This window comes from Eublepharis macularius, chromosome 13, assembly GCF_028583425.1.
Source record: "Eublepharis macularius isolate TG4126 chromosome 13, MPM_Emac_v1.0, whole genome shotgun sequence".
NCBI classification, from domain to species: domain Eukaryota; kingdom Metazoa; phylum Chordata; class Lepidosauria; order Squamata; family Eublepharidae; genus Eublepharis; species Eublepharis macularius.
In genome coordinates, this window is record NC_072802.1 from 13894475 (window position 1) to 13911012 (window position 16538).

Sequence of the window (16538 nt, forward strand, 5' to 3'; positions counted from 1 at the left end):
TTTTCCATAAGTGCTTGTGTGTCTCTCTGTCCTTCTGAGACAGGGTTCCCCAACATAGTGCCTGCCAGTACTTCCCTTGGCACCTGCCAAGCTTGTCAGAAAGTGGGCGTAGCCATGGTAACGCAGGGTTTGTTATTTGCTGCCCTCATTCAAATGAAATCGTTTTTCCACAGTGGAAGATGAGAAGGGACTGGTAAGCGCCTGGGCTTGCCTTAGTCGGTGTGTCGTTCCATTCCCCCTTCAGGATTTCCTCCTTCCCAGGAGGTGTAAGGAGGGGGGGGCGGTATTCCACTTGGCTCCCCTCCTGTGGCAGCCATTTTTGAGTGGTGCTCTGCTGCACCCCCTCTTAAAATTCCAAAGGTGTCCTAAGTCTCAGAAAGGTTGGAGACCCTTGTTCTCAGCAATAGGAAATGAAGAGTGCATCCTTTCTTTCATCCTGCAAGATGAAACTTAAGAGGAATTGCCACAACAAAATATCTTGATATGTTTTAGATTTAATTTTTTTTTCTCTTTGAATAATGAGATGGGGAAGCAAGGGGCGTCTTGAAAAGATGATGGCTTGTTGACTGCCTTTGGCTTCAACAGGCACTCGAGAGGGAAAGGAGCATTAACACTGCCAGTCAGTAGAAAATCAGTCCTGCCAAATCAGGTATTATTGCAGACTGGGGCCCATTTCCCCTGAAAACCTTTGGCAGCATATCACAGGCTCTCACTTTATTTTATTTAAACCAGCCATAGTTTGATCATATACATTTCAGACAACTAATCTTTTTGCAGAAGTGGATTTTTCTGTTTAGAGTAGTGTTGCAGTGCACAGAATCATGGCCATCCTGGCTGGTCACTTGATGGAAAATCTTGATACTGGAATCAAGAACTGTAAAGAAGGTCCTTCCACCTAAGGCCTCTAGTGATACGTAACTAGGAGATCCTTGTAGTTACTCACCAGTACATGAATAAATATAAAGTGGAGTAAGGAGGTAGTTATTTTTTAAGTTAAAAAACTGGAGTAAATGGGTGAGGGAAGCTGAACCCTGCCTCCTCCCCTTCCTATGCTATGTCCTTTCTTCCCAGTACTGCTCTTTTTGGTTAAGGGAGGCAGGCTGGGAGAAAAATGCATCACATAATGGCTGGGCCAAGCTTTAGCTCTCTTTTTCATTAAAAGCAAAACACACTCCCCCACCCACTTTTACATGTGAATGGAGGAACATGTGAATAAATAGGTAGGGCTCCCTGGCTTGTCCTAGCACAAGGTAATTTATTCATGAGGTAATGAACTCCGATCTCCTATCTCAAGAGACAGAACATTCATCCAAAAAAAGACGAGGGGAAGGGAGATGTACAAAAGTTAAGCGCAGCTCTGCCACCTGAAGTGGGAAAGTTGACAGGCCTTTTCCCTCTCTGGATGAAGTGTTTTTCATCTTTCCCTACTCATAGGGGGTGCATTAGATCTGGTAGCCTATTATTATTTTGTGCCATTCACGTGTGTGGTACGTTAAAGAGTAACACACAAATATAAGTCCCCTGCTGAAGTTCTACACAGGGGAGACAACATAGGGAGTGATAGAAGGGCAGGTAAAATTACCCCCCTCATACTGTTGTAGTCCACTTATGCAATTCCTTTTCTGAGCACCAAAGATGTACAAGTATGCTAACATCAGAGAGCCTCTGGAAATACATTAACATCCCAATCCCTTAAATTGTATTGTAATAAATTGTTCAAATGCCCTTGCCCACATGTGCTGGCCTATTTGCATGCTATAGTAGGGGGGGGGGAGCAAACAGCACCGTGACTAACTAACTACAAAGAATGATTCACTACACAATAAATTTCAATGAAAGTCATCCTGTTTGTAAATTTCTCCCGTCTTATTAATTAGTTTCAAATACACAATCACAAAGCAAGTTTGTAACATAAACTCAGTAAACAATAGCAACTGAGGTCACCAATTCTCAGCAAACCTAAAGTAGTCAAACAGACTACAATAAAGTGCTGAGTGCCCATAAACAGTAGAGATGTAATAAATATATATGTCAGTAAGAGAAAATAAGTGACCAGTACCTATGCATATAAAGTGACGGTGCTTCATTACAGAGTTAAAAATATTCAAAGTACAAAAATATGCCACATATACAAAATCCATAAGGAATAATGTCCATGAGATCCAGAGAGGATATTACTTCAAGTAGCTTCTGCTGCGTAACTGCAACAGGTGTGCAAGCATTCACATCCCGTTTCTGGTATACTTCTTACCGGCAGTTACAGAAATGAAGAATTACAGTACATCACAGGAAATATCCCTGGCATATGTCAGGCATTCTTTTCAGACAGCAATGTAATAAGCTTATTAATAATAAAGGTTATCACATTGCTGCCTGAAAAGAATATTGAGAGGTGGAAGTTATTGAGTAGGGAAGTCTTGTCCCAGCGCTACGGTTCCCACCAAGCGGCCTGTCTGCCCCCCATACATCTCACTGCATATGGGCTGTTCTCAAAGGTTATGAGGTTAAGGGCTTTTTATTTTCCGAGTCATTCATTTTGCAACCGTGTGCCTTTCTTTCGTGTTCATATTTTTTGTCTGTTTTTCCTCACCATGTTTCTCTTCCATTTACCACCAACCTCTCCATTTCTGATGTCACACACTTTTGGTTTTGGGTTCTTCACAATAGGCTGTCAAGGTGAGAAAATGCATTGTAGCGTAAAAGCTCCTGGACTAACATCAACCACCTGGCTTTTAATGCTACAAGAACTGTAGGTGATACCCCTTATTTGAGTCCCGCTGAGAACCACTGTCCTGAACACGCTGAAACGGTAGACCAAATCCAACCCAGAAGGGGTTTTAACAATCCAGGATTCTCGCCCTTCCAGGCCACAATTTCCATCCATATATATTTTTTAAAGATATTCTGCTTTGTTTCTAAAAAGTATTATGTTGTGACTTCAGATGCTGAAATCAGGATCCGGCAGGCTTGACAGCCTGATTTTTCTGCTTCTGGAGCAGTTTCTCAGAAGCTACTTGGTTTTTTGAAAATTCAAAATGTATCTGAGCATTCTGTTTTCTGATGGTTTGAAATTTAAGCACAGCAGACTAAACAGATGTTCCAAATATTCAGCTGGAAACAGCCTTAATAAAGAATTGAGAGGTAAATTCTGCACAGCTGGCTCTGTCAGTGTTAATCAGTGGCAAGTGCCCTGGCTTCCTGAACTTTTGTTCCTAAGTTACAATGGGTCTGTGTTTTTTCTCTCAATAATGCCTGGAGAGCAGAATGAGTGAAAGATAAAATATGCCTTGTTTCACCTTGGCCGATTCCAGACGACTAACCTGAAGGCGCTGCATGCCGCCATGTTCCAGATCGCGACGGGGAAAACACGAAATATCGCATTTTCTTGCGCGAGTTTGGCACGACGTCGCGCCAAACTCGCATGAGAAAACGCGATATTTCGCGTTTTCCCCATCGCGATCCGGAACATGGCGGCATGCAGCGCCTTCAGGTTAGTCGTCTAGAATCGGCCCTTACCTCTGTTCATCCTTGCTCTCTTTTCTCTAGTTGCCACTTTTGGTGGGAATTGCAAGTGGAATTGGTCATTGCTTCTCCTTCCTCTTCCAATTTCTGCTGTGACCCATACACATCTCTCTGAGAGCCAAGCGACAAGTGACGAATGACACTTGCCTGGCAAGTGAACAGACTCACGTGTATTCCTCTCTGTTCACTTGCCATTCACTTGCGCTCCACTTGATCAAGTGGAGCGAAAGTGGATGGCAAGTGAACAGGGAGGAATACACGTGAGTCTGTTCACTTGCCAGGCAAGTGTCATTCGTCACGTGTCGCTTGGCTCTAACAGTGGCTGATGAAGGGGAATCCTAAATTATCCTAAGCATAAGGGGTTTCACTTTTGGCAGTTGTGTAGTGGTGTAGGCAGTAACCTTCTAAGGCCTTTTAATGGTTAGACAACTAATGCTTTTTCTTCTTTTTTTTGCATATCTAAACTCGCGCTACTTAGAAGCCTGCATGATTGTGAGGTTTGTGTCTCATAGACAGCTTGGAAAAAGGCTCAGACAGAGTGGGGGGAAACAGAGATGGTGATGCTGAAAGGATTTGCTCATCTTGATTCAGGATCTCCTGGAGGAAAAGGCCGACCTGGTGATCCAGGCCCACCTGGCCCCGCTGGCATGAAGGGCTTCCCAGGTCTTGAGGGTCTTCCAGGACGACCTGGTGAAAGAGGATTTCCCGGCCCTCTTGGCCTTTTTGGCTCCGATGGAAATCCAGGATTCCCCGGATCCAAAGGTAAAAAGTATTTAATGGTGGTCGGAAGCAGGGCTTTTTTTCAGCGGGAACGTGGTGGAACAGAGTTCCGGCACCTCTTAAAAATGGTCACATGGCTGGTGGCCCTGCCCCCTGATCTCCAGACAGAGGGGAGTTGAGATTGCCCTCCGCACTGGTACGGCGTGGAGGGCAATCTAAACTCCCCTCTGTCTGGACATCAGGGGGCGGGGCCACAGGACGTGACCATTTTTGCCGAGGGCGATTTAAACTTTAAAAAACTCCCCCCTTGTTCCAGCTGACCCAAAGTGACGTCATTGTGCAGTCTTGCATTCCACCACTGAGTTCCACCACCTCTTTTCCCAGAAAAAAAGCCCTGGTCGGAAGTATGTATGTTAATGACAATTGCTTGTTTCGGTACACTTTAAGTTGGAATTAATAAAATGCTGAGTAAAAGTCAAGATAAGTCTTGCCGGATCAGATCAGAAGTCCATCTGATTCAGTATCTAATCAGACCCCTCCAGGAATCCCACAAGCAGGGCCTAAAGGCAACCGTCTCTCCCGGACTGGGAATCCTGGAGCAGACGGACCTTTTGTTTAGCTGTGGTGGCAAAGAGGGATTGATGATGTAATGCACGTTAAAATTCCTTCGAATGTGAAACCAAATTTGAAAAGTGATTCCAAAGTTAGTTCTCAGTTGGCAAATGTACCCGTGAAAGGCACAGCAGCTCAATTTGAAGCACTTCTTTGTCCTGTTAATTTCAAAGGGGAGTATCCGGACCACGTGCTTAACTCTCCTTTTGAACTCAGTGAACTTTCCAAGTACTTCCACTTAGTCGGAAGGCTTGAAAGGAGGAGGTAAGAAATCCAGCAAAGGGAGGGAAACACAGTGAATGATAAACCTTTGATGATTTGTTGTCAGTAGGCTCGACCCAGTGATTCTTTTCCTCAAAGTCAGGAACCTTCCATTGCAGGAAGCATTCCTTCTGTTGACGGAAGGAGTTCTTCGCAAAAGGCAGCCATTGGATCCAGTTATGGTATCCAAGGAGCTGGTGAGAGTTCACAAATGCTACTTCTGTAAAGTCTAAATTGTATATATTTAAATCAATATTTTACTCTGCTTTTCTCCCACGTAAAACAAATTACAAAGTAAAGAACACGAAACAAAATACGATTTAAATAAAGGCGTACAGCCCAACAAGCACCTTTGAATCAGAGGGTAAGCCAAGAAGTTATCCTAAGCTGATGCTGGGTTCTGCCACCACAGCTCACATGCATTGATTGTAACCCCCCCACCCCCGTTGTCCGCCAACTCGCCTGTGTTGTAGTATACCATCTCCCCCCTCCCCCCATGGGATGTATTGGGTTGGGTTTGGCAATATGGGGTGCTGTATAGAGTTGTTTCCTTCTTTACTGCATTTTAAGTTTTAATGTGGTTTTATTACTTGATGTTAACCCACTCTGAACCCACTTCTAGGGAGAGCGGGTTATAAATCTAATAAATAAACACACCAAAATCAAAGGCAAAGAGACCAAAGCTCGTGCTTCTGGCCCAAGCCCTAATTACCTGCAGAAGTTACCTAAAAGAGCTTTGCACTTATACTGCATTTTTTACTTCTACAAAACAAAGAATAAAATAGAGAGAAAGAACATGTACTACCTTCAGACATGCTCATTTTATAGATTACTAGAAATAGAATGGAGATGGTAAACGGTAGTTTCCTGTGATTCCACTCCGTGTCCCAAAATTTCAAACCCACTCAAACAAGAATGAGAGACAGGATTTTTAACAAGGGAAACCAGGCCCCACCTCCGACCATCATTTAGCCCCTTCCAACCCCACCAAACTAGTATACAAGGTCAAAACTGAAAGTGAACACTGAGGCACATTTATTTGTTACCAAGGGAAACTGCAAATCAAAAATGGTGGCATTGACAGCATCCGAGTTCTAAACGACCAGTACATTTGACATTTTGTTTCTTAACTCCCAGCAAGAAAACCACCAAGAAAATTAAATGCTTCAATAAAGGCTGTTACTGCCATTTATTATTTGATGTCAACTTGCTTATAATTTTTGTTTCAATTATTGTTTTCACATTTCTGCAATCTATACCCTATTATATTGTTTACTGAATATCCAAGCTGTCGATCATACTAGATTATACTGTGCGATCCACCTTGAGTCTCAGTGAGAACGGTGGACTGTAAATAATCTAAATAAAATTTTAAAAATAATACAGAGCAGACTGGTATTAGCAGAATTCCCAGATTTACAGTGAAATCCTAAACAGTGGAGTACTCTTCTTAGGATTTCACTGTTAATGTGCTGGACACAGGTTGCCACACTTAAGGTAAAAAAGGGTTATACTTGAAGAAAATGCGCTTAGCCTACAGTGTCAATATAGCATCAGCATCTTCTCTAGACCCAGAGGAAGAGCTCCAGCCAGAGAGCCACACTGTGGCATGGGTCTGCTATGTGGTAGAATGTGATTTGAAGACCTTGGGACCAGTCTTCCATTTTAAGGATTGCTTCCAGAAACTACTCTGTTGGACAAGATGTCTTTCTTGTTTTGACATCATACACATTCCTTCCTTTGTTCTTTGCAACCAGGTGAAAAGGGTTCAGCTGGCTTGCTTGGCTTCCCTGGCATGCCAGGCCCACCTGGAGTCCCTGGAGTGAATGGGGTGAAAGGAGTGCTCGGTATACCAGGAAGAGATGGAATACCTGGCTTTTCTGGAGCCCAGGGCCAGAAAGGTAAGCCCCGTCAAAATTCGATAGCCAGCATGCCAAGAGGTAAACACCCCTTACTTAGGGTCATGTTTGCTTATGGACTGGGCTATAGTTTTGTTCCCAGATCAGTGCGGCATTGAGGCAGGAATGAGAGAGGTTTCTGACCTGTGCAAGGGGCATTGTATGACATCTGTCCTGTAACTTGTTCAGGAGAAAGAGGTGATCGTGGTCCCCCTGGTCGCCCCAGCAGAGCTCCAGAAATGTTCGTTACGGTTAAAGGAGACAGAGGAGAGCCTGGATCTATAGGACTTGGTGGATTTCCAGGGCCTCGAGGTATCCATTGGTTCTAAAATAATAAAATCCTACCTGCTTTGTTAATTGACTGCACATTATTCTTTTTATTTATATTTCACTTAACGATGGATCTCATGGAGAACAGAGATTCCCAGGATGTCTTCCGTCCAGACCCTGACTTGCTGAATTTCAGCAAAGTGGGCCGTCTCGTGCATTTCCCCTGCCGCACCCCGGCCTATGAATGAACACTGCAGCCTTCTAATCCTGCCAGGCGTGGAATGAACCCCACAAAGAGCTGCAGCACTTCCTTCAGTCTAATTCAGGAACGGGGATTCTTACTTAAGATGAATCTGCCACCATCCTTTTTAGAGGGAGGAATATCAGACTGTAGCCTAAGATATCAACCTGTGCTTTTCTATGTAAATATAGGGGACAAAGGACTCCCTGGGCCTCGTGGACAGCCAGGCCTCCTGGGAATTGCTGGGTTACCAAGCAGAGAGAAAGGGCTGAGAGGAGACCCAGGCCTCCCAGGAGCACTTGGTTACCCTGGCTTTGTGGGACAGAAAGGAACAGCTGGCATTGTGGGGTTTCCAGGACTGCCAGGAGAAAGTGTAAGTATGCCTTTCTCTTTTTAAATGGATGCCTTTGGTTGTTCCCATCCCACTAAGAAAGGAGAAAACTGGAAACACAAAAAAACCACTTACTTAAAAACATGCTAGAAAATAAATAACTCCAATGGCAAAAAAATTACAATCTAATTAGGAAAATACTACATTGATTTCAGGCTGGGCCAAAGAAGATGGCCGCTTCCCTACCCTGACATGGCTGGTCTTGCCATCTGGATCTATGCCGTGGTAACATTGAAGTGAAGACTTGTTTTGTTCTGTTTGGCTTACCACAAATACTGGCCATTTCCCTGGGTTTTGGTATTATGTGTCTTTTTGTTGAATTATTGTAAATATACTTTATTTAAAATATTTTTAATGCTGAAGTGTTTTGATGTTTGATGTTCGCAGCCTTGGGGACCTTATTTGGCTGGGAAGGCGGCATAGAAATATTTTAAATAAATAAATAATACAATGAAAACCCCTCCTCAAGAAGCGCTACATTATGAGGGCTATACATGTTGTATAGCGGGGCAGGATGTGGAAGGAAAGAGCTCTTGTTCTCATGGGGACACAGTAGTGCAAAATAAGGAACCTAAGAAAATAAGGAACCTAAGAAAAATCAAATTCCCAAGCACAGTATGCGGGTGAGAAGCCAGTATCGTCAGTACATGTGCCTGCGCACAGCACGCGCACGCTCCCAGGACTGCGCGATGACATCACTTCCAGGAAGTTCCCGCAGGCTGTGGCCGCCCCGGGAACACTCCCATGCTCCACTGGGGGCCCGATTTGGCCTGGATCAAGACATATTTGGCCCAGATTGGGCCTGAATCAGCCCTGAATTAGCTGCTGTGGTGTAAGGGTGCACTCCCCCACCCGGCAGCAGACAGATCCGGGCCGTATTGGGCCAAAATGGGGCCAAAATGGCTCAAATTGGGCCCGAATTTGCCTGGAACAGGCTGCTGCCATACAGGTGAACACTCCCCCGCCCAGCAGCAGCCCAGTCCTGGCTGTTTCAGGCCCAATCCTGGCCATTCAGGGCCCAAATTGGGCCCAGAATGGCCAAAAGGGCCAGGATCAGGCCCCAAATGCTCAGGATCGGGCCACTACCAGGTGGGTTCCCCAGCTCAGCAGAGGCCCAATCCTGGCTGTTTCAGGCCTGATCCTGGCCATTTCTGGCCCGATCCTGGCCATTATGGGCCCAAAATGGCCCATACGGAGAGTAAAGAATTTTTTTCTAAACTGCTGCATTAGTAGCATTTAGTAGAACTTTTCGTAATGTGAAAATCTCCTTGCAGAGGTTGAGAGTCAAACTAGAAGTGACGCTGTCCCCCCAGGGATTCCTGCCCGTTTTGGACTCACCTCACAATGGTCCCAAGCTGAATTGGGCCCCTGCAGCGCTATTAAAAGGAGTTTCCACTGAACAGTCCAAGATGGCAGCAAGTCCCCATGGCAGATTCAGGGACGCCACCATGCCTAGTTTGACCCTTAGATTCTGTTTGCTGTTTTGCCTTCGGATACCTTATTTTTCACTCCTTCCCCAGGGCGCTGAGGGCTCACCAGGTCCTCCTGGTATCTCAGGATCTGTGGGATTGCGTGGTCCAAAAGGTAAGTTGTTGGTGTGATTTACAATTTATATTTATATAAGAATCATCCACCATCTAGTTCTTCCCGATTGGTGGATTGACTACCTCCAATTAGCTAATCTGATTAGTGAATTGACTGCTGTCAACTGTTTTATATTCATATTTTATACTGTACTGTTTTGCTACTGTCATTTTAAATTGTTCTGATGTAAATTATATGAATGTTTTTACCTGATGTAATCCGCCCTGGGCCTGCTTTGTGGGTAAGGCGGAATAAAAATCTAAAGTAAAGTAAATAAATAAAGTATCCTTTCATGAGAGTGAATTGCAGTGGAAGAGAACTACTGGGAAGTATCTAAACAACCTCTTTTTCGGGGTAACCATGGCTGTTTCCACATGGATTATTTGTTCTTGGTTCAGTCCTTTTGGGAAGTAGATATTTTTCCCTCTGCATCCCCACAGGATCATGGTGCATTCCCCAGCTTTTGTCTGATCTTTCCCAAACCACATTGCTCCAAAGTTTTGGGAAAGATTGCAGCAGAGCTGAGCAGCCATTTTCCTGCCCCCGTCCCTTCACTGGCCATTCTTCCCTCCCCACCCCCGTCACTAGGTAGATATTTTTTAAATCAGCAAATGAGTATCATTATATCTATATAATGTTATAACAATCTTATTATCATTTTCTGTGAATTCTCAACGTTCGTTTTGTAAAGCTGTCTTTAGCCCCTTCCTTTCTCTTCATTCTCTGCAACAAAAGAAATTAGAGACTTGCTTTTTTAATATGAAAGCTGAGCATTTACAGAAAATGATATCATGTTATATTGATACAATAATATTCATTTGCCAATTTTTAGAAAAAAAGAAAGAAAAAGCTTGTGGAGGCAGAAATTTACTGCTGCCAGAGGACTAAGAGAGGGAAACCAAACATGTGGACGCCCCGTTGCCATTGCACTGTATGAGCAGCTTCAGCTGCAACAAGGAAACCACACGAGCCTGTCTCTGTGTGGAAACTGCTCTTCCCTGGCATTCCAAGTAAGGGATGTTGTTTTCTTTGAAAGATGGAAATTTGCCATACTATTTGCTTAAAATGTTAAATCTTTTCGAATAAATCATCTCCTTATCCCCTGAATGTCAGTAGTTCACACAGTAACAAGCAGTAAAATATCTGATGTCCCCAAGTTTTGTAGTCCCTCCCTCCCACATCCTCAAAAATATTTAGGCACCTGGGTCTAGGTGCCTAAGGATCAATGAGTCATCATGAGCAGAGAGGCAGTTGTGGACAACACTAAATTTATTCAAGGAGGCACCGTGCCAGTTTGTACAGAGCTCCGGAAGGATCAGCGAAACAGCAGATGAAATTAGATGTAAAGTGCAGAGGGATGCAGGCGTGGATGGGGCTGGAATTATCTTCAGATATATGCTAATGAGGTCTGAATATCTAGGAAAGAGATGCTGAGATTCTGGTAAATAGAGCACAAAGAAAAATCAACAAGCATACCGTTCTAGCGGAAAAAGATAAATGCTGAGTTAGGAATGGTTACGGATAAAACAGCAAATATAATAATGCCGTTAGATAAATGTGTTGTGCAGCCACATTTAGAGTGCTATATGACCTGGGTATTACATCTCAAAAATACACCTTGGCTCTCGAAAAAGTGGAGAAGAAAGGACAACAGAAATGATTGTTTGGAGTGAGGAAAGTTTAAAGCAGGTGGGGTTTTTTTAGTTGGAAAAAAAGATGACTGTGTGTAGAGCAGGAGTTATGGTTTTTTCACCAGTATAGAAAGAGCAGATCAGGAGAAGTTTCTTTCTCTCTCCTTCCACTATTATTAGAGCTGGGGCTCATCCAGTGAAATTGACACTTGGCAAGAGAGTTCAGGGCAGACAAAATAACGTGGTTCTTCATATCTAATGAAGATACAGAATCTGCATTTGCAGGTTCTGAGAATGAGAGCCAGTGGCCTAACTGGTTTTAAAAAGGATCAGGCAGCTCTGTGGAGAACAGATGATTTGATTGATCTTAGCCAGGAGAGCTCAAGGGAATTTGTGAGTGCCGCATAATGGAAGAGACTGGGATGGCCGTCATTTCTCTGCCAGGTGTGAGCTTCCGCTGCAGCTGTTGGCTTACATAGGAGAGGACTGGGTCAATGGCAGACCGATCGTACGTCCTTTAACAAGCTGGTGCGATGCAGTGGCTAAGCGACTAGCCTTGTCTTGTCAGATCTCAGAAGCTAATCAGGGCCAGGCCTGGTTAGTACTGGGATGGGAGACCACCAAGGAATCCAGGGTCGGTACATAGAGGTAGGCAATGGCAGACCACTTCTGTTCCTCTCTTGCCTTGAAAACCCTACAAGATCGCTGTAAGTCAGCTGCAACTTGACAGCAAGAGAGAGAGACGGAGTTAAGTCAGGTGTTGGTCTTCATGCAGCTCCAAAGTTATATAAATAACTACCTAGCAGGGCCATTTTGGCTCACTAATATAGCAGGGGGAAAGGCCCCACCTCCCTGCATGCCATGGCCCCAAGCAACACTGGGCTTCCTCAGGCTTTTAAAATGACATCCCCACAGTTACTGAGTGCTGTTCCCGGGACCTGGCTTGTTTAAAAAACATATTGCATCGTATTGCATCGTTTGGCCTTGAATGATGAAATGGGGATGTCCCAGGGCTTTTTTTCTGGGAAAAGAGGTGGTGGAACTCAGTGGGTTGCCCTTGGCAAAAATGGTCACATGGCTGGTGGCCCCACCCCCTGATCTCCAGACAGATGGGAATTGAGATTGCCTAATCTAGACTGCAATCTCAACTCCCCTCTGTCTGGAGATCCGGGGGCGGGGCCACCAGCCATGTGACCATTTTCAAGAGGTTCCGGAACTCCATTCCACCGTGTTCCCGCTGAAAGAAAGCCCTGCTCAGTTCTATTCTCCTCTTTGCCAGTAGCACATTAGGTAGCAATAAGAAAGCCGTTCTTTCTCAGCCATCCTGTAATCTGACAGTGATTCTGTTGCAAGGATTGCAACAAGATACGTTTGAACGCTTGAAAATATTATGCAGATGCTTAATAAATGTACTAAGCATCTGTTTAGCACTTTCAGAGAGTACTTCGTAAACACAGTTTGGTTTGTTACGCTGGATGACACGATTTTTGCATGGAAATGGATAACTATACAAGTATGTTGCAAGTAGCAGAATTTTATTGGTTGAAGCAGCAGTAAACAAAAGTGCCTCACACCCTACCCCACAAGCTTGTGAGGATAAAACGGAGGAAAGAAGAACAATATAAGCTGCTTTGGGTTCCCACTCAGGAGAAAGGCAGGGTATAAATGAAGTAAATAATAATAAATTGTTTCTTTACTTCATTTATGCTCACTTACAACAAATATGTTGTGGCTTACAACGTTTTCTCCTTCTCCAGTTTATCATCACAGCAACCCTGTGAGGTAAGCCAGGCTGAGAATGTGCCACTGGCCCAAGGACGCCCAGCCAGCCTTCTGGGCAGAGGGGGGATCTGAACCTGGCTTTCCCAACACTCTAGCCAATATACCATGCTTGAGTTCCGTTTGTAGATATTTTTTTTCCTGCATGTTTCTGGGTCCAGGTTGTGGATTCCCTTCCTTGTGTCATGTCTGACTGTGCCCATTCATTCATGCCAATGATTTTGCTGTCAAGTGTATGCTGTATTCTATCAAGGGTGACTCCATTTTGCATTGCTAGATTTATTCTTGTTGCTAACATTCCAGTGAGTTCTCACACGTTCCCAGGTGGCTGGGTGTTTACCAGTCTGAAGCCTTTTTCCTGTGATATGTCTTCTTTCTGTGTAGTCTGATAGCACAAATATGCATCCTGTTCTCACACAGAATAAACAACACTAGGTTGTTTGGGAATTGGGAGGGGGAAGGAACAGGGGTAGAAAAGGGATGTAATTTTCCTATGTAGTCATTCTGGTCAACTTTCTACTAGAACTGCTTAGGTGCTTACCTTACTCCTAAGTAGACCTTTGGATCTGATTATGGAAAGAACTGATTTCTGAATAAAAGTCATTTAACCAAGAACCTGTGTCTTGCTACAATGAACCAGGGATCTGTCTGCTGTAGTCTGTCATCCAGAGCCTGACACCTTGGTGCCTAGTTTCGGTGGCCTGCCCTCAAAACACTTTAGCTGTCCTTCTCTGACAGACCCCGAGATTAACCACTGGCCCTCCTGGGTCTGCAGCTTCTTGTTCTTAGGAGTGGGCATCCACTGCAGAATCCTTCACATGGTGAGCCAGTCACAAGCTAGTTTTAGCTTGGCCGCTAGACCAAAACTGTAACAGGAAGAGAGAAGCAAATGGCCCCCAGCCTCCACTTCCAAAGCAGTGCTTATTTTGCACCACTGTGTCCCCAAAAACAATAACCAAACTACATGTCGTGCTAAGAGTTCCATGATTGGAATGCCATATCTGCTTTTGGTCCAAAGAAGCTTCGAAGGAGGTGAGGGGGAAGGGGCCAGAATAAGCATAAAGGGTATGCAATGCGGAAATGGTGAGGTTGAACCTGGCCCCCGGGCATGCGTGTGCTGTTTCCCAAATTGAAAAGGCCCTTGCCCAAGTTGCTTTAATCCCATTAAGGGGAAAGAAAGGTTGTGTACAGAATCAGTCTTAACAGCTGGGGTGGAGGAAGGACTTTTCTGCTGGAGGAAGAGTACAGGGATGATAAAAAGGTCCCATAAGGGCTACAGCCTACGCGTGACAATTTTTGAATATTACTTTTGCACTGCTTTGCCCAAAGAGCTATTTACGAAGTGGAAAAAACTTTCTCTTCCAGGTGACCGTGGGGAGACATTTGGCTTCCCTGGGGCTGTAGGACCTAAAGGTGAACGAGGGGACTCTGGGATTCCTGGTAAGAGACACGCGGTGGCCTCCGAAAGCTTCCAGGAAGGTTCGCCTTCTGAACTTTGTCCACAGCAATCTTGTCTTCACACTTGTAATTTCTGCAAAAATTAAAATACTGTTTGAGACACACACACACACCAAGGGTTACAGAACAAATTATATTTGGCATGAGCCACGCTTTTCAAGTTGCCACTTTGAACCTTTTAGCCAAGTTTCCTGCTAGGCAAAGTCCATCTTGTGAACGAACCCAGTTGACAACAACACTTCTCCAAAGGGTTGTATTTGTCCAGAAGATGTATTTGTACACCTCTGTCTAACATTTATTGTTGTTGTTGTTGTTGTTAATAATAATAATAATAATTGTCTATAGAGTGAATACATTCATTGATGTGGTATAAGGCAGCTATGTGTTTATGTTCACTGTGAAGGCCACCTGTTATTAAAAAAAAGGTTTTAATTGTCTTGAGACTTGTACGTCTGATATGCTATGCTTTTTTCTGTGTTCTTTTGAGGTGGAAAAGGAATTGAGGGACCAAAAGGTGAGCCTGGATACCGAGGAGGCAGCGGGCTGACTGGACCAAAAGGTGTGCCAGGTGACCCTGGCCAAGAAGGACCACCAGGTAGCTAAGAAGTTTTTCAGGGTAACAAGGAACAAGGAACAATTCATGTAAAGCTATTTTCAGTGAGCTTATTATATACCTTCCCTTTCTAACACAAGCTGTTGTGTATCCAGTCCTGTTTTGGTCTGAATACTGGTGACACATCTCGCAGTGTTACTTTTGTGAGGGGAGGATTGTCCATGCAGTTCTTGAGATAGCATATAAAGCTTGAGAGGGCAAAATGAACTTATTTGCCCAGGACTGAAAATTGTGGGTTTTTAAAAAAAACAACTTGTGATTAGAATTAATATATGAAAAATAAGAGAAAATCTGTCAAATTATTAGAAAAAATTGATATTATACTATAGTATAATAGTTTCAGTATTAGTTGATACTTTTTAAGGGTCACTTGAAGCATCACATAAATTGATTGATAGCTTGATATAATAATTTGAAGTGACAAGTAGAGTTAGGGCTGCCAAGCCTCTAGTCAAGGCGGGAGATCCCCTGCCCCAAGTTCTTGTTGCCCAATGCCACGCCAAGCAGCAGCAGGATTTTTTTTAAAGTGGTGTCATGGGTGTGACAATATCAGTTCCTGGGAAGACATGAAAGTGACAGCAGGTAGCTCTGGTGACCATAGAGTTTCTGGTGATTACTAGAGTTACCTGCCACCACTTCCTGCCCCCCATCTCCCCACCCCCACCCCTGGAGAAAATGCGGGGGGAAACTTCATAGGTTCTCCAGCTTTTTTTTCTTTGAAGCTCCAAATAGCTGAGGAAGGGTGACAAATCAAATGAGGAAAATGACATTTTTCACTTGTAAGTTTTCCTTCAAATGGCAAGTACTATTTTCAGGGGGCAGTTTAAACTGACATAATAGAGAGTGAGTCACTCCCTCCCCCTGATTGCCTGATTTACCTCTCTGCAGCTCTTTTGTTTTTTTCTTTCGAAAAAATGAACTGGAGATCCAATCACATGTGCCTTGTGTCAGTTCTTTGCTCAAAATTTCTTCACTATCGCTTAATTTAAACTGGTAAACAACCAGATGTTTACTGGGAAATAAGTCCCACAGAGTTCAGTGGTATGCTACTTAGCATACTATAAGTGTCAGCCTCTGGGAGTTTCAAATTTATTAATACCAGAGGGTCAGCTTCAGAAGCTCATTGGGTTTTTTACTTGATTTTTTTCACCTCTAGGCTTCTCTGGAATTGGTGGTTTCCAAGGAAGTGCAGGTTTTCCAGGTAGCCCAGGACAACGAGGCCCCCCAGGATTTTCTGGACTCCCTGGCATAGCAGGGCTGAAAGGTATGACTGCCATTTAGTGTGTTTGGTTGAGAAAACCCAAATATCAGTGCTTGACCATGTTACCTGTTGTAAATAAATGAGGGTGTGATGGACTCAGTTTCAGATGCTGAGATTTCCAGTCAGTGAGCTATGATTGACATGTTTCCTCCCCCCCTCCCCGGTGTGGCTAGCCTGAACTGGCAGTTGGGGAGGGAATGTTGGGGACGCTGTCAGTTGGAGTTGGAGGGTAAACAAGAGAGTGGAAGGAAAGTTGAAGCTTAACCTCAGCCACGCTACCAGAGGCTTCCCAGCCCA

General features: G+C 44.2%; 1 protein-coding gene across 1 annotated transcript in view; it reads left to right on the forward strand.

The window, feature by feature from the left end:
• COL4A6 (collagen type IV alpha 6 chain) overlaps positions 1-16538 on the forward strand; it is a 294347-nt gene that overhangs the window by 253143 nt on the left and 24666 nt on the right. The window contains exons 28-35 of the mRNA XM_054996028.1: positions 4114-4284; positions 6873-7016; positions 7203-7325; positions 7716-7897; positions 9436-9499; positions 14275-14349; positions 14855-14962; positions 16137-16244. Of these exons, the coding sequence (XP_054852003.1) occupies positions 4114-4284; positions 6873-7016; positions 7203-7325; positions 7716-7897; positions 9436-9499; positions 14275-14349; positions 14855-14962; positions 16137-16244 (975 nt within the window). The remainder of the gene's footprint in view (positions 1-4113; positions 4285-6872; positions 7017-7202; positions 7326-7715; positions 7898-9435; positions 9500-14274; positions 14350-14854; positions 14963-16136; positions 16245-16538) is intronic.